The sequence below is a fragment of the Podarcis erhardii genome (genome assembly GCF_964252035.2).
Source record: "Podarcis erhardii genome assembly, chromosome: 6".
In the NCBI taxonomy this organism is placed as follows: Eukaryota; Metazoa; Chordata; class Lepidosauria; order Squamata; family Lacertidae; genus Podarcis; species Podarcis erhardii.
The window spans coordinates 3,445,143-3,467,284 of NC_138510.1; the positions used below are offsets into that span (position 1 = coordinate 3,445,143).

Genomic DNA, 22,142 nt, shown 5'->3' on the forward strand with positions numbered 1-22,142 from the left:
CGGACCTCCAGAATGAATTACGTACTTAACCTGAGGTACCACTGTACTAGCGAAAATAGCATAGAAAAACGCATTGCTTTCTGTTTTCTAAAACTGAATGTTGGGTAAAATTATTGCATGCAAAACTGTGTATATTAGGAGAAATTAGGTTTGCATGGGTGGGCCCTGCTTGGGTGCAACGTTCCTGAGCTAAGAGCAGCGGCAGATAAGAGCAGTCTCTCGGGCACCTGGGGGGCGTGCTCATAGGGGCGGGGCGAACCCCCCATAGGGAGGAACGGGATGGGGCACGTGGCTCCCATAGGGATGGCCCAGCCTATCCTCTGTCTGCCCACTGCTTCCCCCTCCAGCTGTAGGGAGGCTGAGGCCCCGCGGTGCCCCTCGTCCCTAGGGGCACCGTGCGTCCCGTCCCGTCCCTATGGGCACAGTGGCGATCTACCCACGGGGGATTTTGTCACACCCCCCCCCTCAGGGATGACACCCTGTTATGTACTGAGTTGAATAGGATCCAAACTGCAGCAGTCTGATTGGTCCTAGAACAATAGGATTCAGAATGCAGCAGTCTGATTGGTCCTAGAACAATGCAGCAGTATGATTGGTTGGCAGGAACCACCCAATCATGCTCCAGATAGAAGTGAATCCACAACCTGATTGGCTTACAGTAGAATTCCGGAATTAGCCAATCATGTGCAGCCCACTGTGTAAATAATGTATATAAAGCAGATACTTTGAGGGGACTTTCATTCATTCCTCCTCACCACTATGAGCTGAATAAAGAGCATGAAATCACTTTGCGACTCTGAGTATATTTCACACCCGTAGCATGCCGCCCCCACTGCACCCCCCTTCTCCACAACTGGCTAAGAGAACACAGCAAAGTCAGCTCACCTCCATTGCACACATCCAGAGTTGAAAACACTGCCCCACCTGTTTAAGACACATATGATTTGGAGCAGCCGCCGAGACCACATAACACCAGTCCTGAGAGATCTGCATTGGCTCCCAGTATGTTTCCGAGCACAATTCAAAGTGTTGGTGCTAACCTTTAAAGCCCTAAACAGACTCGGTCCAGTATACCTGAAGGAGCGTCTCCACCTCCATCGTTCTGCCCGGACACTGAGGTCCAGCGCCGTGGGCCTTCTGGCAGTTCCCTCACTGCGAAAAGCCAAGTTACAGGGAACCAGGCAGAGGGCCTTCTCGGTGGTGGCACCTGCCCTGTGGAATGCCCTCCCACCAGATATCAAAGAGAAAAACAACTACAGTGGCACCTCGGGTTACATAAGTTTCAGGTTACATACGCTTCAGGTTACAGACTCCGCTAACCCAGAAATAATACCTCGGGTTAAGAACTTTGCTACAGGATGAGAATAGAAATCATGCGGCGGCAGTGGGAGGCCCCATTAGCTAAAGTGGTGCTTCAGGTTAAGAACAGTTTCAGGTTAAGAATGGACCTCTGGAACGAATTAAGTACGTAACCAGAGGTACCACTGTATCAGACTTTTAGAAGACATCTGAAGGCAGCCCTGTTTAGGGAAGCTTTTAATGTTTAATAGATTATTGTATTTTAATATTTTGTTGGAAGCCGCCCAGAGTGGCTGGGGAAACCCAGCCAGATGGGCGGGGTATAAATAATAAATTATTATTATTATATTGTTATAAGCACCACACGCCCCTCCCTACCTGAGATCCTTTCCCTAAATCGGAGGCTCCCCCCACACGAAGCGTGCTTTCTACACCTGAACTGTAACCTTCCTTGCCACGGCCGCCTTTCCTCGCCTGCCTGGCTGGAGCTGGGGAGCAGCAGCACGGTGGATGCCGCCATAATCTCCCCCAGAGAAGGCATGTGCTTAATTTGTGCCAGGGCAATAGTGGAGCCACCTGGGTGTCTAGCAGCCCCCCTTCTAGGGCCCGGAGGGGGAAGAGTGTGGTCTCCAAAGGCTGATCAATTGCCAAATGACTGATATTTGTGGAATACAGTTTATCTACATTGTAATACAGTGGTGCCCCGCAAGACGAACGCCTCGCAAGACGGAAAACCCGCTAGACGAAAGGGTTTTCCGTTTTGGAGGTGCTTCGCACAACGAATTTCCTATGGGCTTGCTTCGCAAGACGAAAATGTCTTGCGAGTTCCTGCGGGTTTTTTTCCCTCCCCCCCCCTTTTTCTAAGCCGCTAAGCCGCTTATCTGCTTATCCGCTAAACCGATAAGCCGCTAAAAGCCGCTAAAAGCCGCTAATAGTGCTAATAGCACTAATCCGCTAAGCCGCTAATAGGCGTGCTTCGCAAGATGAAAAAACCGCTAGACGAAGAGACTCGCGGAACAGATTCTTTTCGTCTTGCGAGGCAGCACTGTATTGCAAACAGTTTTGCCTAACAATTTAACTTGGACGGTACTGGTTCAATAAAGCTCAAAAGGAAGGTTTGGGCAATTAATGATTGGGAGTTGCTGCATCGTTAAACTTGAGATAACAGACTTGGACAACATCCCAGATTGGAATGGAGTCAGAGGAAGCTGCGCTGATAAAAAGGCAGTTGGAAAAATATGTACTGTATATTTCGCTCTATAAGACGCACCTTTTCCCTCCTAAAAAGTAAGGGGAAATGTGTGTGCGTCTTATGGAGCGAATGCAGGCTGCGCAGCTATCGCTGAAGCCAGAACATCAAGAGGGATTACTGCGCAGCAAAGCCTCTTCAACATTTGATTCAGAATATTTTTTTTCTTGTTTTCCTCCTCTAAAAACTAGGTGCGTCTTATGGTTGGGTGCGTCTTATAGAGCAAAAAAAAGGGTGCTGATAAAGCTGTATTCGACAGATGAAAGTATATGTTTGACATGATTGAGAATCATGAACTCAGGGACGGAGAATTATAAAGCGTCAAAATTGAGATATGGAAAATATGGAAACAATGAGGAGAGGCAGGACTGAGATGTGGAGATATGCTTCAGAGATCCAGACTGTGGGGAGCTCAGAAAAATAAATAATTATAATTCAGACTATAATTTGGTTTTTTTTATTTTAGTTTTTTATTTTAATTGGAGTACAGTCATACCTCAGGTTGAATGTGCTTCAGGTTGAGCGCTCCGCGGCAACCAGGAAGTAACGGAGGGTGTTACTTCTGGGTTTTCCAATCGCGCATGCGCAGATGCTCAAAATGATGTCACGCACTTGCACGGAAGCGGCAAAACGCAACCCGTGCACGCACAGACATGCAGTCGCGTCTTACGTTATATTCAGGATGCAAACAGGGCTCCAGAACGGATACCGTTTGCATCCCAAGGTACCACTGTATTATGACTGGATATATTAATTGGATTTTTTTATTGGAAAATCAATAAAAATGATTAAAAATAAATAAACGGTGGAGCCACCTCGTCCCGCTTCCCCTCGGCCACCAGCCCTCTTACCGGCTTCATAATCCAGGTGAGTCCAGGGTTCTTGCGGAACTCCTCCACAAACAAGTGGTACTCCGAGGGCATCTCAAAGGTCTTGGGGAAAAAGTCGCACTTCATGGCTTCCAGCTTCCCAGAGTCCCTCTCCAGCTGCTTCCGAAACCGCTTCAGGTTCTTCACGATGTAGTTCTTCCGAGTCAGCTGCAGGGGCACGAAGGATGAGGAAAAAACAGCCTCGTATACTATACAGTCATAAAGGTAAAGGTAAAGGGACCCCTGACCATTAGGTCCAGTCGTGACCGACTCTGGGGTTGCGGCGCTCATCTCGCTTTATGGGCCGAGGGAGCCTGCGTACAGCTTCCGGGTCATGTGGCCAGCAGGACTAAGCTGCTTCTGGCGAACCAGCGCAGCGCACAGAAATGCCATTTACCTTCCCGCCGGAGCGGTACCTATTTATCTACTTGCACTTTTGATGTGCTTTCGAACTGTTAGGTCGGCAGGAGCAGGGACTGAGCAATGGAAGCTCACCCCATCGTGGGGATTCGAACTGCCGACCTTCTGATCGGCAAGTCCTATGGTCTGTGGTTTAGACCACAGCGCCACCCACGTCCCTTACTATACAGTCATACCTCGGGTTAAATATGCTTCGGGATGAATTTTTTCAGTTTGCACTCCACGGTGACCTGGAAGTAACAGAGCGCGTTACTTCCGGGTTTCGCCACTTGCGCATGCGCAGATGCTCAAAATGACATCATGCGCATGCGCAGAAGTAGAGAATTGTGGCACACGCAGACGCAGGTTGTGTTCGCTTCAGGATGCGAACGGGGCTCTGGAACGGATCCCATTCGCATCCAGAGGTACCACTGTACTATAGTATATGACAAGCTTAAAAAATAAATATGTTTAAGTCTAACTTTATGAAAAATACAGAAGGTTTTCTACTAGGGATAACAGACACAGGTATAGCAAGAGAAGATCAGAAAATATTCCTCTATGCCACAGGAGCGGCAAGGATCCTGACTGCTAAAAACTGGGGAAAAGAAATTGTGCCAACAAAAAGGGAATGGAAAGACAAACTGTTAGAGTATATTGAACTGGCTAGATTAACAGAGGCAATTAGAGATCACACTAGACAAGAGTTTCAAAAAGCATGGGGGAAATGCAGAGAATACTTCACAAAACAGTGCCCTAAAATACATACGTTGACTTGTTTCGATTAATGTCTGCAGGAGACTTTGTGGATATTTAAGTTATAATTTAAAAAATCTTAATAATTATTCAGCTTATAAGAAGTAAATAAGGAGGCCACATACAGGATAAAGGAAGTCTTTTATTTGGTTGTTTGTATTGTTGTATGTTATGCTTATTGTATGTTATGTTCACGTTTAATGAGGGTGGATTTCTGTATTGGGGTGGGGGGGTTATGTTATGCTGTAAATAAAATTTCATATATAGAGAGAGAGAGAGAGAGAGAGAAACAGCCTCAATAATTGCTCATGTGAAACGGGAGCTGCTTTATCTAGCTGTTCATCTTGCTCAGGGGTTCCCAAACTTTTTTTGGTCCCTGCCCACTTGGTTCCATCAACTCATCCCCAGTTCCCACTAGGTATACAGGTAAAGGGACCCCTGACCATTAGGTCCAGTCGTGGCCGACTCTGGGGTTGTGGCGCTCATCTCGCTTTACTGGCCGAGGGAGCCAGCGTACAGCTTCCGGGTCATGTGGCCAGCATGACTAAGCCACTTCTGGCGAACCAGAGCAGCGCACGGAAATGCCGTTTACCTTCCTGCCAGAGTGGTACCTATTTATCTACAGTGGTGCCTCGCAAGACGAAAAAAAACCGTTCCGCGAGTCTCTTCGTCTTGCGGTTTTTTCGTCTTGCGAAGCAAGCCCATTAGCGGCTTAGCGGATTAGCACTATTAGCAGCTTAGCAGATCAGCTGATTAGCGGCTTAGGGGATCAGATGATAAGCGGCTTAGCGGATCAGCTGATAAGCGGCTTAGCGGATCAGCTGATAAGCGGCTTAGCGGCTTAGAAAAAGGGGTGGGGGAGGGGGGTGGGGGAGGGGGAAAAAACCCCAGGGACTCGCAAGACATTTTCGTCTTGCGAAGCAAGCCCATAGGAAATTCGTTTTGCGAAGCACCTCCAAAACGGAAAACCCTTTCGTCTAGCGGGTTTTCCGTCTTGCGAGGCATTCGTCTTGCGGGGCACCACTGTACTTGTGCTGATGTGCTTTCGAACTGCTAGGTTGGCAGGAGCTGGGACTGAGCAACGGGAGCTCACCCCGTCATTGCAGGGATTCGAACCACCGACCTTCTGATCGGCAAGTCCTAGGCTCTGTGGTTTAACCCACAGTGCCACCCACGTCCCAAGAGCAGTTCCCACTACCCTGCCCTATAATAATAATAATAATAATAATAATAATATATATATATATATATATATATATATATATATATATATATAATACCCCACCCATCTGGCTGGGTTTCCCCAGCCACTCTGGGCGGCTTCCAGCAGAATATTTAAAACAATACAGCATCAGACGTTAAAAACTTCCCTAAAATGGGCCGCCTTCAGTTGTCTTTCAAAAGTAAAATAGTTGTTTATTGCATCATTCAGAACAATCTCGTTCAGAACAGCCGTTTGCACAACCCACTGAGGAAGACAGCAACACAGCACAGTTCAAAACAGTAACAATTAGCTGCGCATTTATTCAAAACCCAATTAAAACCACTTTGTTTGATTAATTCAGCAAAACTGATGATTCATTGATCACAGACACTGCATGAAAAATGTTTTTATGCCTTTTTCCTAATGAAAACAGAAGGGCGAGAGAAATTTGTAGCCTGTTTATATAGAATGACTTACCAAACATGCACAGACCTTCACCTATCACAGATGTACTGTAAGTAATTTATAAGAAAAGAAATAGCTATCACTAATAATTGGCTATCCTTCGGCTTGTGGCAACTCAGAATAGTAAATGGGAAAAAAGTGTCCAAAGGAAACAGCTTTGAAATCAATGAGAGCTGAAAATGTGAAGGGGTTTTGCTCTAACCTTGTCAACTTCAAACAACAACAACAACAACAACAACAACAACAACAATAATAATAGATGTTATTTATACCCCGCCCTCCCTGGCCAGAGCCGGGCTCAGGGCGGCTAACACCAGTAAAATTACAGTAGAAACATAACGGGGGGGGGGGGGGGCAATATAAAATACAGGTCAAAATGCAATTTAAAATGCAGCCTCATTTTAAAAGTAGCCGATAAATCAAGACCATAAGGGGAGGGAAACATAAGGGTCAGACTGAGTCCAAACCAAAGGCCAGGCGAACAGCTCTGTCTTGCAGGCCCTGCGGAAAGATGTCAAGTCCCACAGGGCCCTGGTCTCTTGGGAGAGAGCATTCCACCAAGTCGGGGCCAGTGCTGAAAAGGCCCTGGCCCTAGTTGAGACCAGTCTAACCTCCTTGAGGCTCGGGACCTCCAAAGTGTTGTCATTTGTGGACCTTAAGGTCCTCCACAGGGCATACCAGGAGAGGCGGTCCCGTAGGTACATGGGTCCTAGGCTGCATAGGGCTTTAAAGGGCAAAACCAGTACCTTAAACCTGACCCTGTACTCCACCGGGAGCCAGTGCAGCTGGTATAGCACCAGGTGAATGTGATCTCGCAGCGAGGACCCCGTAAGGAGTCTTGCCGCGGTATTCTGCACCCACTGGAGTTTCTGGGTCAGCTTCAAGGGCAGCCCCGCGTAGAGCGAGTTGCAATAAATAAGCGATCAATGTACTTGGAGGAGCCCACCTACAGCCTCTTGCCTCTCCCCGCCCCCCCCCCCCCCGCCTAGAGGGGATTATTATGTACAGTATTATGTACTGAAGTTCTCACCCTGGGCCAGCAGGGGATATTGTGGATAGTTTTCACTCAGGTCCACATATGCAAATAAGGGATTGAAAGTGATGTTCAGTGATTGGATAGTTACAGAAAGTGGTTACTGTTGCATTGTAGAAGCAGGCTGGCTGAACCCTTCAGTTCAGTTCTGTTCTGGCCTGTGAATAAACAAGGGCTGTTTGAAGAATCCCTGTGTTGTCTGATATGTTCACCCACAACTTAACACATGTGGCTCCGGTCTAAACTACTCAGCCTCTTGGGCCTGCCAATCGTGAGGTTGGCAGTTCGAATCAGTGCGATGGGGTGGAGCTCCAGTTGCTCTGCAGGCTTCTCACTGGGGGATCTGGTAGGTCACCGAGAGACTAAGTGGTCTGATGGCCTGATCCCAGCAGGCCCTTCTTATGTTCTTATGAAGATGCACAGCTCAAGGCTGTTTGCATAAAATGGTTAATTGACACAGTACACACTGCCCCCCACTGAAGGAGGAAGAGGAGTGCGGGGGAGCGCACCACCCCCGGCAGCGCGATCCCGGCAGGATGCCATAGCGGCTGCCCCCCCCCTGCCAGCACTGGTCGCCCCCCCAGAATACGTGCCAGCCCCACCCCGGCCTGCTCTCCGCCCCCCGGTGCCGGAGCATGCAACTCCGCCACTGCTGTCCCCATCTCTACAACCCCAAAGGCCAGACTCACAGCAGAGGGCCTTCTTGGTGGTGGCACCCGCCCTGTGGAACGCCCTCCCATCAGATGTCAAGGAAATAAACAACTATCTGACTTTTAGAAGACATCTGAAGGCAGCCCTGTTTAGGGAAGTTTTAAATGTTTGATGGTTTATTGTGCTTTTAATTCTGTTGAGAGCCGCCCAGAGTGGCTGGGGAAACCCAGCCAGATGGGCGGGGTATACATTATTATTATTAGTATTGCTTTTGTTTTTAAGGAAGACATTCTGATTCTCAGAAGGATGGATGGGTTTTGAGGAAGAGGTTGTGAGCAGAGCCCCAAACCTGATTCCATGGGGGACCATGTTATCAAAGTTGCTTTCAATTCAAACCAGGGTTGGGTGATATATCGATACATCAACCCAAACCGGTTTGAAGTCCGTATTGTGATATTGGTTTCATGGTTTCATAGTTTCATAGTTTTTGACCTGGCGATATATTGTGAATTGTGGTCCGTGTGTGCTATGCAAAAAAATCATAAAGGTAAAGGTAAAGAGACCCCTGACCATTAGGTCCAGTCAGTGGCGTAGCGTGGGGGGTGCCAGGGGTGCCGGCCGCACCGGGCGCAACATGGGCGGGGGGCGCACTCGCACTAGCAGCTCTCTGCCCCTACTAAAATCCACGGGTTAGGGAGCCCGCGCTCGCTCGGCTTGGCGAGGAGGTCGCGGAAGGGGGAGAGCGAAGACTTCTGCCGCGGGCAAAAAAAGGAGAGGAAGCCGGGCGGGCGGGCAGGCAGGCGGGCTGGCTGGCGGGGGTCTGTCTGCGCCTGCTGCTGCCGTTGCCGCTGCTGCCGGGCTTTGACAGCTTGGCGAAGCGGAGGGAGAGGAGCTTTATGGCAATTGCAGCTCTCTCTCCACTGGCCTGCCTTCTGGGTAGCGAGCCGAGCCGAGCAGGGAGTCTGGCGAGGGGGCGGGAAGAGACTTTTCCCCCTTTTTTCCACCTCGCCTGGTCAAAAAGGAGAGCGGAGTCTCCTCAGGGCGCCCTCAGGCAGGGCAGGGCAAGGCAAGCAGAGCGAGGAGGAGAGAGAGGGGAAGGGGGGGGGAGCAGCCAGGAAACGGCGCGGTGTGGAGGGGGAATCAATTAAGGAGAGAAAGCGAAAAGCCTTGGAGAAAGGGAAAAAAGGAAAGAAAAGAGGCAGCTCCGGGAGAGCGCGGGGGAAAGAGAAGCCTCGCTGCTGCTGCTTGGGAGAGTAAATTACTGTACTTGCCTTGCCCCGGGTTAGGGGGCGCAAATTACTTGCCTTGCCCCAGGTTAGGGGGCGCAAATTACTTGCCTTGCCCCGGGTGCTGATAACCCACGCTACGCCGCTGGGTCCAGTTGTGGGGCTCATCTCGCTTTATTGGCCGAGGGAGCCGGTGTGCAGCTTCCGTGTCATGTGGCCAGCATGACTATGCCGCTTCTGGAAACCAGAGCAGCGCACGCAAACACTGTTTGCCTTCCCGCCGGAGCGGTACCTATTTATCTACTTTGACGTGCTTTCAAACTGCTAGGTTGGCAGGAGCAGGGACCAAGCAATGGGAGCTCGCCCCGTCATGGGGATTCGAACTGCCGACCTTATGATCGGCAAGCCCAAGGCTCTGTGGTTTAACCCACAGCGCCACCCACGTCCCGAGCCTTTGCATTGTCCATCCTTATTTTGCGATGTATATTGCGATATTTAGCTGGTGATATATTGCGATGTTGAAAACCGGGTACCGCCCAGCCCTACTCCATTCTAGTGTAACTCGGCTGGCACCAAGGCACCAAGTTCCTCTCACCTCGTAGTGATTGCGGAAGTGGCTGATGCGCACATGCTCATCCATATATGTGTGGTCAAAGTTCTCCTGGAGCCAGCGGACGTCGCACCAGTAGAAGTCCCACTCCCCTTCGCTGTCGGGAAAAGGTCAAACAACATTGAATTGGGCACAAAAACAACACATCAGGGTCCCTTTCGCTCCTTCGCTGCACGGCTTTTATGGACCCGTTAACTGGCTGGCTTAAAATGCCATAAACATCCTGGGCCTTTAATTTAAGAGCATATACTGCTCCCAGGACTGCTTTCATCTGAGCATATCAATTTTCCAGAACTATGAATAAAGTGGTATTTTATGCCAGTGTGTTTATTGCAAACTGTCACATGAGAGCCTATCCGCCGCTCTTGGAACAAAACCATTTCAGTTAAGACTTAAAGGTGCAACCGGAGCCCTTTTAATATATGTTAAATAAAGACTCGACGTGGCTTCCTTGATTGCCAAACGAAGCGGCTATCAGGTAACATGTTGCGTTTCTGATATTCCGCACTGTTTCATCTCCCAGGAATTACAATGGAAACAAGGAGTCCCAGAAAACTTCTCATCTTCCTGCCCAGAAAAAGCACATCCAAGCAGCTCTGTTAGAACCAATCTCCTCATTTTTAACTGGCAGCAAAAGCATATTATGGAATGGCCCTCTGAAGATTGTTCTTAGGGGACATCTCACTGACAGGAACAATTTTAGCAAAAGCTTTGCCAATTCTCATCTCAGTTTATAAGAACTATAACTTTGAAGAACTGATGCCTGAGCTTGCTTTCCTCCCTCTCATCTGCTTTTCCTCATGTGTCATGTATTTTTAGATTGTATGCCTGAGGGCAGGGAACTATCTTATTACGGATGATTGTTAAGTTGCTAGGGGAGCCTTTCCCACTAAAGAGCGGGGTATAAATATTTCAAATAAATAACCAAAAAATGTCAATGCATTATGCAGCATGGGATTAACATGGAGAGCAGTGCTAGAAATCAATGGGAGGGCTTTGAGGGATCTGTGGACCCCAGAGCTGACTTTTATGGCCTCAAAGACCAACAGAAAATGGTCCCCTGCAGAAAGAGAACACCCACTCTCTGTTAGGATACAGTTCCATTCCCCCTTAAAAGGGTACAGGCATGACTGTTGTGTGTCACATGACTGTTTACTTCCAGCACAGTCCACTGGGAACTTCCGTTTGGATATAGCTTTTGCGTTACTGCTGTTTTGCTGGAGACGAAGGGAAGCAGACATGTTTTCCTCTGTTCCCGAACTATGCTGAACAAAATGCTGTACATTATGCTTGCACATTTCTCTGTCCGCCTCTTCTGATGCAAAAGAGGTCTTATCTCTGCTGGTTTGCGTGCTCAGAGTCTCTAAAGGTATCTGAGGCTTGAGTCACAGTTTTGATGCTGATCCAAGAACTGGAGTATCGCCCGGCTACCGGCTGGTGGCTGGAGCCAGCTGGGGGCCTGCCAATTGCCCCTGGCAGCATCCCAACAACAGGGCTTTGGGCCCAGATCCATGGCGCTTACAGGAGTATAAGGCTGCTGCAAGATCCTGGCAGAGACAGAGGTATGTGAAGCTGATCATCCCAGCCAAGGCTAGAAGCCAGCTGGGGGCCTGCCAATTGCCCCAGACTCCCAGCAGCATCCCAACACTCTCAACAGGTGTGGGTAGAAAAAAGGTTGACCCATCTACCCACTGAGAACCTTTACACCCTATCATTCAAACCCCAGACCCGCAACAAGGCCAGAATCAGGGTCTCCACATAATTAAGCAAGCAGATTGTGTGTGCAGAAGGGGATGAAATAATAATAGTAACGAGCAGCAATAGTTGAAATCATCATTGCGGAAATTACATCTAGGAAAAGGGTGTTCCTCTGCTGTGCTGACTCTGCAAGTTTTCTATACACCTGCAAATAAAACGTTTTAAGTGTGTTGTAAAGTGCAATATGCAAATGTGACACTAGATGGCGATGGTGAACTATGGCAAATTCAATATATTTTTCAAAACATTTACAGTGGTACCTCTAGATATGAACGGGATCCGTTCCGGAGCCCTGTTCGCATCTAGAAGTAAACGTAAGTAGCAACGGCACGTCTGCGTCGCTTTTCGCCACTTCTGCGCATGCATGTGACGTCATTTTGAGCGTCTGCGCATGCGCAAGCAGCGAAACCCAGAGGTAACGCGCTCCGCTACTTCCGGGTTGCCGAGAAGCGCAACTCGAACGCGCTCAACTCGAAGCGTATTCAACCCGAGGTATGACTGTATTATAAAAGCATTTTCACAGCGTGTGGTTTTTTTATGTGTGTAGAGTCCACCATAGTTTCTCTTTTTAAAGAAGGAAATGGCCACAGATCTCTTCACCCACCACCCAATCACAGGTGGTTTGATTTTAAGTAGTTCTGCAGAAAGGATCATTTGCTAGGGAAATGAAAGTCCCTCTTTACACGGCTGTTCCAGGACTCCATTCTGGAAATGTAAATACAGAAATTGTACGCAGCACAAAGACATCCATTTATCTGTGCTTGGGGAGGCATCTCTGCCCTGGCATGTATGATCTCCAGCCTGAATGGATCCCACACATTTTTCATTTCCGAGGACTAAACAGGGATCTTGGGACTGGAGAAGAATATGGCTAGCGACTGATGTTTGGGAAAGACCAGAGAGCGGGAAGAGAGAAGCGTGTTTGCATTTATATCCAGGACTTGAGGAGAAATAGGGTGTGTTTAGTGAGGAAAGGAGATGCAGCTTTGAATGTGGGGCTTTGAGGAAAAATATGGGGAACACAGAGGCTTGAAAAAGGAAGCCCTTGCCTTGCTGGGAATGAGGGACGGGTTTAGGTTTGATGAGGCCCTAAGCCACCAAAGGTAATGGGGCCCTTTATATGTCCAGCTGTCCTTTGGGGAATATATGGTATATGGCAGGCAAGTCCAAAGTCCATTTTGGGGGCCGCTTATTTATTGGGGTCAAATCCTTAAAAAAAGCTCAACAAATGTTCACTTCATCAAATCTGGCCCTCTTTGAAAAAAGTTTGGGCAGGTTGGCGGTTCGAATCCCTGTGTCGGGGTGAGCTCCTGTTGCTCAGTCCCTGCTCCTGCCAACCTAGCAGTTCGAAAGCACACCAGCGCAAGTAGATCAATAGGTACCACTCCGGCGGGAAGGTAAACGGCATTTCCGTGCGCTGCTCTGGTTCACCAGAAGCGGCTTAGTCATGCTGGCCACATGACCCGGAAGCTGTACGCCGGCTCCCTCGGCCAATAAAGCGAGATGAGCGCCGCAACCCCAGAGTCGGCCACGACTGGACCTAATGGTCAGGGGTCCCTTTACCTTTACCTTTGAAGCCATTCTGCCATGCAACCTGTCCATGCAGAATGTAGGCACCCTATATATAGAAATGAACAACACCAGTGATATTTTAGGAAGCAGGCTAACAGGCAGGGTCCATAACTTACATCATAGGAGCCTACACAACACAAAACACTGTTGCTGTACAGTGGTACCTCGGGTTAAGTACTTAATTCATTCTGGAGGTCCGTTCTTAACCTAAAACTGTTCTTAACAGAAGCACCACTTTAGCTAATGGGGCCTCCCGCTGCCGCAATTTCTGTTCTCATCCTGAAGCAAAGTTCTTAACCTGAAGCACTATTTCTGGGTTAGCGGAGTCTGTAACCTGAAGCATATGTAACATGAAGTGTAAGTAACCTGAGGTACCACTGTATGTAGGTTTTGTTTTGTTTTGTTTTTTATCTTATATTTTGGAAATGTACATCCAGGGTTTTTTTTGGGGGGGGGGCCAAGAGAGTGGGGAATGACTAGACCTACTGGTCAGGGGTCCCTTTACCTTTACCTTTAAGAGAGTGGGCCCTAAGCTATAGCTTGTTTAGCTTATATGTAAATCTGGCACTGTTGGGAATACAAACCCCTTGTAAACATCCATATAGGATGTTCACCTGCAGCTGCTTTGATGGACAATACAGAATGAATCTTCCCTCTGGCTGACCCCTAAGCTGCAGCAGGCAGACAGAGGAAGTAAAATTAACTACAAACTCCACAATTTGGGATCCCCATCATCCCCATTTCTTCCTTCCACGTACTCAAATCTGTACATGAGCCAAGAGGTGGTTGCAGTGGCGTAGCGTGGGTTGTCAGCACCCAGGGCAAGGCAAGTAATTTGTGCCCCCTAACCCGTGGATTTGCGCCCCCTAACCCTAACCCCCAGATGTTGCGCCCGGTGCGGCCGGCCCCCCCCTGCACCCCCCACGCTACGCCACTGGGTGGTTGCGCTCCCTGCCCTTAGTAACAGTGTGCAGAGAAGACAATGTATTTCTCTGGGACTGAAGCCAGAAGAATAGGCTGCTGGGAGCGATGAGAGAATCCCAGTGAACTAGGACTCTTTTGTTTAGTGCTGACTGTGTGCATTGTTCTCTGAGCATGTGCAAATGTCTGAAAACTGTGTGTGTGTGCTATCTCCTTCCTGAAAGCTATCCCTGGTAGAAATTTCAGAATCCATTTTTCCCCTAGCGCACAAAAAGAAGAGGGAGCTTCATCTTGGCTGGGGTGAAATCTACACACATATTTAAAAAAAACGTTGTGAAAATGCTTTTTAAAAAAAGTTTTGAAAAATATATTGCATTTACCATAGCTCGCCATCGCCATCTAGTGTAACATCTGAATAATGCACATTACAACACACTTAAAGCGTTTTACTTGCAGCTGTATAACGGAGTCCTGGGAGTCCTGGAAGACCTGCAGAACTTTTGCTATCTGACCTGGACTGACTCCAGCTGCAACAAGCTGAGGCTGCAGAACAGACTATTGGTCTGGGGTGTTGTTGCTGGGGTTTTTGGTATCTTTATTTTAGGCCTTGTGATTTAGTTGGAAATTGCGCAGTTTCGCTGTGTGTTTTTTTAAATGTTCTATTTACTGTTTGTGACTGCTTTTGTTATGTTGCAGTTAAGCGCTTTTTCTACGTCGTATGCCACCTTGAGAATGGTTTAAACTCTGGAAAGCCGGCATACCAATAAAATTATGTACGTATGTATTTCTTAAGTTCTTGCCAGAGGAGCAGGGGGAAGGTGTGTTCAGCAAAGCTCCCTGAATTGAGGCAGGAACTTCTGTGGGGTTTTTTTAAAATGTATTTTGATTAAAGATTTTCTTGGTTTACAAAAGTATGCGCAATGTCTCTCTCTCTTTCTTTTTCCCCAAGTAACATTTTTTACAGATCAGTTTCATTTGTTGAGACATTAGGAAGAAAAGGGGGAAAGAAGTGGAGGGAGGGGAGATGAGTGAGGGTGGGGTCTGGTGGCAATGTTTCTATTTTACGTACTATGCGTAGGGTTTGGTGCCAGCTTTTCTTGTGCAGGTTCTCTGCTGTTCGCTTGTGTTCCTTTGGTGGTGAGAGAGGTTGGGGTTGGCCAAGGTGTGGTTGTTCATTTGTGGTTGGCTGTGGTGATCTTTGTTTTCGTGTGTGAGTGGGGTGGGTGGGTGTTTTGGGTCAGGTTAGCCATATTGATTTGTATTCTGTTGGTGGATTTTTGTCATTGTCTTGTTGGGCTGTGTATGTGATAAAGAACCCAAAGGGTGCTCATCAATGGTTCCTCTTCATCCTGGAGAAGAGTGACTAGTGGGGTGCCACAGGGTTCTGTCTTGGGCCCGGTCTTATTCAACATCTTTATCAACGACTTGGATGATGGACTCAAGGGCATCCTGATCAAATTTGCAGATGACACCAAACTGGGAGGGGTGGCCAACACCCCAGAGGACAGGATCACACTTCAAAACGACCTTGACAGATTAGAGAACTGGGCCAAAACAAACAAGATGAATTTTAACAGGGAGAAATGTAAAGTATTGCACTTGGGCAAAAAAAATGAGAGGCACAAATACAAGATGGGTGACACCTGGCTTGAGAGCAGTACATGTGAAAAGGATCTAGGAGTCTTGGTTGACCACAAACTTGACATGAGCAGGGTTATGAGTACTTTGCAGGTTAGGTGGGTTATGAGTTCTTTGCAGTGTAAATAGGCATTACAGTCATATCTCGGGTTTAAGTAGCTTCGGGTTGAGCGTTTTCAGGTTACGCTCTGCGGTGACCCGGAAGTAACGGAACACGTTACTTCTGGGTTTCCCCGCTCGCGCATGTGCAGACGCTCAAAACGACATCACGCGCAGGCGTGGAAGCAGTGAATTGCGATCTGCCTATGAGCAGACACGAGTTGCGTTTGCTTCAGGATGCGAACGGGGCTCCGGAACAGATCCCATTCCATAGCTATCAACTTTTCCCTTTTCTTGCGAGGAATCCTATTCGGAATAAGGGAATTTCCCTTAAAAAAAGGGGAAAAATTGGCAGCTATGTCCTGTTCGCATCCAGAGGTACCATTGTATTGTCTTGGAAGATGTTTAGCAGGGCCAATTCTGGGGTGATTTCTAATACTTGCTTAGTTATTTTGCATAGAACCTTTGTTGAGATAAGAGCTTTGGGAAGTGGGATTCTTGCACCAGGAAATCAATTCTGCCCTTAAGAAGAAAAACGCAAGCCTTACTCTTTCACTTCAACCCATCCTGGTCGCTGTCGAAGGACGTCTAAAATGGTGTTTGTAAGGGCACACTTGAACCGGATGCAAGCTCGGGGTTCTCTGTGTATAAGAAAGACACACGGGTCCCGTTAAATAATAATAATAATAATAATAATAATAATAATAATAATAATAATAATAATTTATTTATATCCCACCCTCCCCAGCTGAAGCCGGGCCCAGAGCAGCTAACAACAATAAAAGTAACACAGTTTACATAAAATCACAATCAATTAATTGAAATGCATTCAATTCAATAAAACATTATGCTATAATAAAATCTGTTGGCATTTTAAAGTTTAAGCTATAGTTTTCTTTTTGTGTATATATATTGTGGCCGCATTCATACAACCTATTAACAGTTCTAGTTACTGTCTTGACCCAGCTCCGGGGCAGCAGCGCATTGCATTGCAAATAAGTCATCTTCTAATCTCTCTCTCTCTCTCTCTCTAACCTAGCAAATTACACAACAAATGCAATTAAGATGCATTTAAAGGGCGATAGTGACTTTGGCAGGGAGGAAGATGCAAAACCCTCACTCTCCAGACCTTAGAGCAGCCTTCTCCAGCCTGGAGCTCTGCAGATTTTTTGGACTATAACTCCCATGAGCCCCTGCCAGCCTGGCCACGACGGTAAAGTGTAAAGGCACTTCTAAATCAGTTTTCTTTCGTAAGTTGCTTAGTGGTTCCATGGCTATTAAGCGGTATATAAACGCCATGAAATAAAAAATTAAATAAATTTACCTGTCACAGAACCTCCGCCAAAGAATTATCGGACTCCTACAAAAGCCTGCTATGGATTGTTTATGCAGTGATTCTCATTTCTTTTTATTTATTTCTTTTAATCTTTATTCACCATTTTCAATAGTTTTACAGTCTTTCTAACATATCAAAACTCGACTTCCTTCCTCCTCTTTCTGTGCTCTCTTAATTATTATTTTTTTTAACATTTCCTGCATATTCTAAACTAACCTAACTTATTCTTTTATTGATCTGCTTTAAACATATGCTCTTATGAAACTGCAGGTCGTTACAATAATCCTGCCAATGTCCTTATCTGTTTACAGTTTGTTTGTAAATATTCAATAAACCGTTTCCATTCTTTTACAAAAAGTTTGTTATCTTTATTTCTTATTTTTCTGGTAAGTTTCACCATTTCTGCATATTCTGACTGACTCCAGCTACAAAAGCTGAGGATGTTGAACAGATTCTTGGGCTGAAGTATTGTTTACAGGAGATTGAGAGAGCTATTGCTGTTATTGATATTGAAATATAGTCGAGAGTGGATTTCATGCTCTTTATTCAGCTCATAGTGGTGAGGAGGAATGGAAGTTCCCCCAGAATGTCTGCTTTATATACATTATTTACACAATGGGCCCCACGTGATTGGCTAATTCCAGGATTCACCTGTAGGGCAATCAGGTTGTGGATTCACTTCCACCTGGAGCTGGATTGGGTGGCTCCTGTGGACCAATCAGACTGCTGCATTCTGGACCCTATTGTTCTAGGACCAATCAGACTGCTGCAATCTGAATCCTATTGTTCTAGGACCAATCAGACTGCTGCCTTTTGGATCCTATTCAACTCAGTACATAACAGATATTATGATTATTATGATTTACGTGGAAATTGTTTCCATTTGGTTGTGTACGTTTTGTTGTGTTTTATTTATCGTTTATGACTTCTGTTATGTTTGCAGTTATGTAAATCTTGTCATGTTGTAAGCCGCCTTGAGCATAGCTTCAGCAACGGAAAGGCGGCATACATATAAAATGATGATGGTGATATTCCATAAGTTTCTGTATCTATTCTTCTTTTGCTGGTTCTTCTCATTTCTCAGACACCATCCTGAACTTACTCTGTCACACCTTTGTGGTTTGTTTGCAAGGCACATGAGACCCAAATGGAAATAGGAAAGGTGAGTTTTCCACTCCATGTGGAAGAAAAAGGGCTTGTGTGATATAATAATAATAATAATAATAATAATAATAATAATAATGATGATGAATTTTATTTATACCCTGCCCTCCCCGGCCTGAGCCAGGCTCAGGGCGGCTAACACCAATAAAATCACAGTAAAAACATAATGGGGGGGGACAGGACCCAATATAAAATACAGGTCAAAATGCCATTTAAAATGCAGCCTCATTTTAAAAGTAGCCCATAGATCAAAACCATAAGGGGAGGGAAACATAAGGGTCAGACTGAGTCCAAATCAAAGGCCAGGCTGAACAGCTCTGTCTTGCAGGCCCTGCGGAAAGATGTCAAGTCCCGCAGGGCCCTAGTCTCTTGTGACAGAGTGCCGGGGCCAGTGCTGAAAAGGCCCTGGCCCTAGTTGAGACCAATCTAACCACCTTGCAACTTGGGACCTCCAAAATGTTGTCATTTGCGGACCTTAAGGTGCTCTACGAGGCATACCAGGAGAGGCGGTCCCGTAGGTACGAGGGTCCTAGGCCGTATAGGGCTTTAAAGGTCAAAACCAGCACCTTAAACCTGACCCTGTACTCCACTGGGAGCCAGTGCAGTTGGTAAATCACTATGCCCAGGAGCCAAAGCAGCCACACAGCCGAGAGACTGGGCATTCCTGGAGGTGGGGCAGTGAATTGCAAAGCCCTGACCCCCGCTTTTAAGTCGCCTCTCTGTCTCGAAAGAAGTGCTCCATGCAGATGAGAAGAATTGATGAACACCCCAGCCATGGGAACAGAGAAGCTCTTTGGATCCAGGCAATATCTGCTAATTATAAGGCATCTCCTTCCATTTGCTTAATGATCTTTTCGTTTTGAACATGACAAACTATCCCTGGCAGAAGGGACTTTCACAATTGTTATCAAAATAATGCGAGACGACTGAGCCTCATCATATGGGGAATGTTTGGAGGAGTCCCAGCTCAAATTATACGCCGCCTACCTGAAATGCATTTCAATGCAGATTCCAGCTGCCTGGGTTTGAGGCCATGAATGGCAAGTAGGCAGCGCTAATCAAGAGGCAGCAATGGCCGGACTTGGTTTAAGGCAGATTCCTATCCCCTGTTTTTCATTATCTGCCAGCCTTCCACAGCATTTCTGTTGACAGATGTCCTTCCTTTTACTGCCAGACTTGCCATTACGTAGGGTTGGCGCGTGAAAACTGTCTCCTTTTTTTGTCCCCCTTTTACGTAACACAACTTGCCAGGATAGGTTTGCATACACAGTGGCAACTGGTGCACCTTGGGACTGGTAGGGCAGAAGGCAGGGAGGCCAACAGTAGGTGGCGCCAGAGCCAACAAGAGGAAAAGCCAACTAATTCTGCTTTCGTTCCAGTCCTCCTCCCTGTTGACTTCTACAAAGACAAGGTAAAGGTAAAGGTAAAGGGACCCCTGACCATTAGAGGTCCAGTCGTGGCCGACTCTGGGGTTCGCTTTATTGGCCGAGGGAGCCGGCGTACAGCTTCCAGGTCATGTGGCCAGCATGACTAAGCCGCTTCTGGCGAACCAGAGCAGCGCACAGAAACGCCGTTGACCTTCCCACCAGAGCGGTACCTATTTATCTACTTGCACTTTGATGTGCTTTCGAACTGCTAGGTTGGCAGGAGCCGGGACTGAGCAACGGGAGCTCACCCCATTGCGGGGATTTGAACCACCAACCTTCTGATCGGCAAGCCCTAGGCTCTGTGGCTTAACCCACAGCGCCACCCATGTCTCAGACAAAGCGGAGTCTAAATAGGAGGAAGCTGACAGCTCCCTGGAATTAGCTGTAAGTAAAAAGAAATCTTACTTGATGATCAGAAGGTTGGTGGTTCGACATCTCAATGTCCGGGCTGGATGATGGGGGTGGAAACGCTCCTTCAGGTATACAGAACCGAGCCCATTTAGGGCTTTAAAGGTCAACACAAACACTTTGAATTGCGCTCGGAAATGTACTGGGAGCCAATGAAGATCTTTCAGGACCGGTATTATATGGTGTCGGCGGCCGCTCCCAGTCACCAGTTTAGCTGCTGCATTCTGGATTTTTTTACAGTTTCTGGGTCACCTTCAAAGGTAGCCCCACGTAGAGCGCATTGCAGTACAGTGATACCTTGGGTTAAGTACTTAATTTGTTCCAGAGGTCCGTTCTTACCCTGAAACTGTTCTTAACCTGAAGTACCACTTTAACTAATGGGGCCTCCTGCTGCCGCCGTGCCGCCAGAGCATGATTTCTGTTCTGTACTATTTCTGGGTTAGCGGAGTCTGTAACCTGAAGCATCTGGAACCTGAAGCATATGTAACCCGAGGTACCACTGTAGTCCAAGCAAGAGATAACTAGAGCATGTATTACTCTGGCGAGACAGACAGCGGGCAGGTAGGGTCTCATCCTGCGTACCAGATGGAGCTGGGAGACAGCTGCCCTGGACACAGAATTGACCTGTGCCTCCATGGACAGTTGTGAGTCCAGAATGACTCCCAGGCTGCGCACCTAGTCCTTCAGGGGCACTGTTACCCCATTCAGGATCACGGAGTTCTCCACACCTGCCCACCCCCTGTCCCCCAAAACAGCACTTCTGTCTTGTCAGGGTTCAACCTCAATCTGTTAGCTGCCATCCATCCTCCACTGTGAAGAAATGCCTAGAAATCACCCCACCACACATTTCGGCTTTTCAAAGCGATGGGAAAATCTACACTTTTCTTGCATCAAAAATCTTAACGCCAGTTTCTGTTTGGAATACAACTCCCAGCACTTTGCCCATTACAGCAGAGAGTCCATAAAAATACACCAGGCCCCCCATTCATGCAAAAAGAGGAAATGATTTTTAAATGATTTGATCAGATGTGGGAGAGGGGGACAACCAACCACTCACCGTTCTTTCAGCTTTTGGTAACCGTAAGGCCCTTTGTAGTTTACGTTCTGCAACGAGATAAAAAGAAAAGCAAATTAAATTGGAATGTGAAATAATGAGTATCCTAAAAAAACCCACAACACTCCTCTGTTATGATGAGGTACCATCAAATATAATGTAAGATATCAGAAATATTTTTTTGTTCTGTTCTATGTGGAACTGGCAACTAAAAATGAGGTGCTAGCTCCTAAAAACTTGATACCATGACCCAGAAATTTGAAATATTCTATTTGGCTCTGTCTCTTATATCACTTAGTATATAAAAGAAAGTATACTAGTGATACAATATTTTATACTTTCTCTCTCCTTCCAAAAGAAGCCAGGGGTCCGGCAAGCCCAGCTGCAAATTCTTGCAAAACAATTCACGGCTTGTTTTTGCTTTTCTCTCTCCCTCCCTTGTGGAAAATAAAATGGTGTTGGGGTAGGGTGGGGTGGGGACATGGAGTGAAGGGATAAATTGTTTTACAGTAAATTGTAAATTACAACGTACATATTGCCATCTTCATTTGGGTGGCCTCAAAAAAAGCAGTTAATAATTTTAATCGGTTAATTTACAATTTAGCTAGAAGTCAGTTAATTGGCAAAAAAATATCCATAATATGTTGCCAGCACGGTTTGGTCTATCTATGCCAATAAAACGACGCCTTTATGATACCTCCAGAATCAGAGACACCACGCCTTCTCTGAGTATCAGTCACCTCAGCAGAAAAGTGGGAGTCCCATAAGGCATTGGGTTGGCCACTGTGGGGGTGTGGGATACTAGAGGAGACATGCCAAGGAGAAATAAGAAAAGGGGGGAAGTCCCGCCATCTCTACATTATGCCCTTGCCACACAAGTAATTTTACCAGGCCCTTGTTTTGCCCTTAAGAACAGGCATATTCTGCTCCAGCAGAGCTGAACAAGACACAGTCATTTTAATAGCGGGAACCGCAACCATTGTGTGCCATGAACATCAACAGGA

General features: G+C 46.9%; 1 protein-coding gene and 1 long non-coding RNA gene across 4 annotated transcripts in view; one reads left to right on the top strand and one right to left on the bottom strand.

Annotated features, from left to right (window-relative positions):
• LOC309345239 overlaps positions 1 to 22,142 on the top strand; it is a 147,139-nt gene that overhangs the window by 58,604 nt on the left and 66,393 nt on the right. The gene's annotated exons all lie outside the window — the stretch shown is intronic.
• Positions 1 to 22,142, bottom strand: part of TTLL9 (tubulin tyrosine ligase like 9) — a 52,303-nt gene that overhangs the window by 26,269 nt on the left and 3,892 nt on the right. For all 3 annotated transcript variants that reach the window (XM_081867894.1, XM_081867893.1, XM_081867892.1), the window contains exons 2-5: positions 21,142 to 21,188; positions 16,298 to 16,390; positions 9,747 to 9,858; positions 3,400 to 3,585 (exon numbers count right to left, since the gene is read on the bottom strand). In XM_081867894.1, the coding sequence (XP_081724020.1) occupies positions 3,400 to 3,585; positions 9,747 to 9,858; positions 16,298 to 16,390; positions 21,142 to 21,188 (438 nt within the window). The remainder of the gene's footprint in view (positions 1 to 3,399; positions 3,586 to 9,746; positions 9,859 to 16,297; positions 16,391 to 21,141; positions 21,189 to 22,142) is intronic.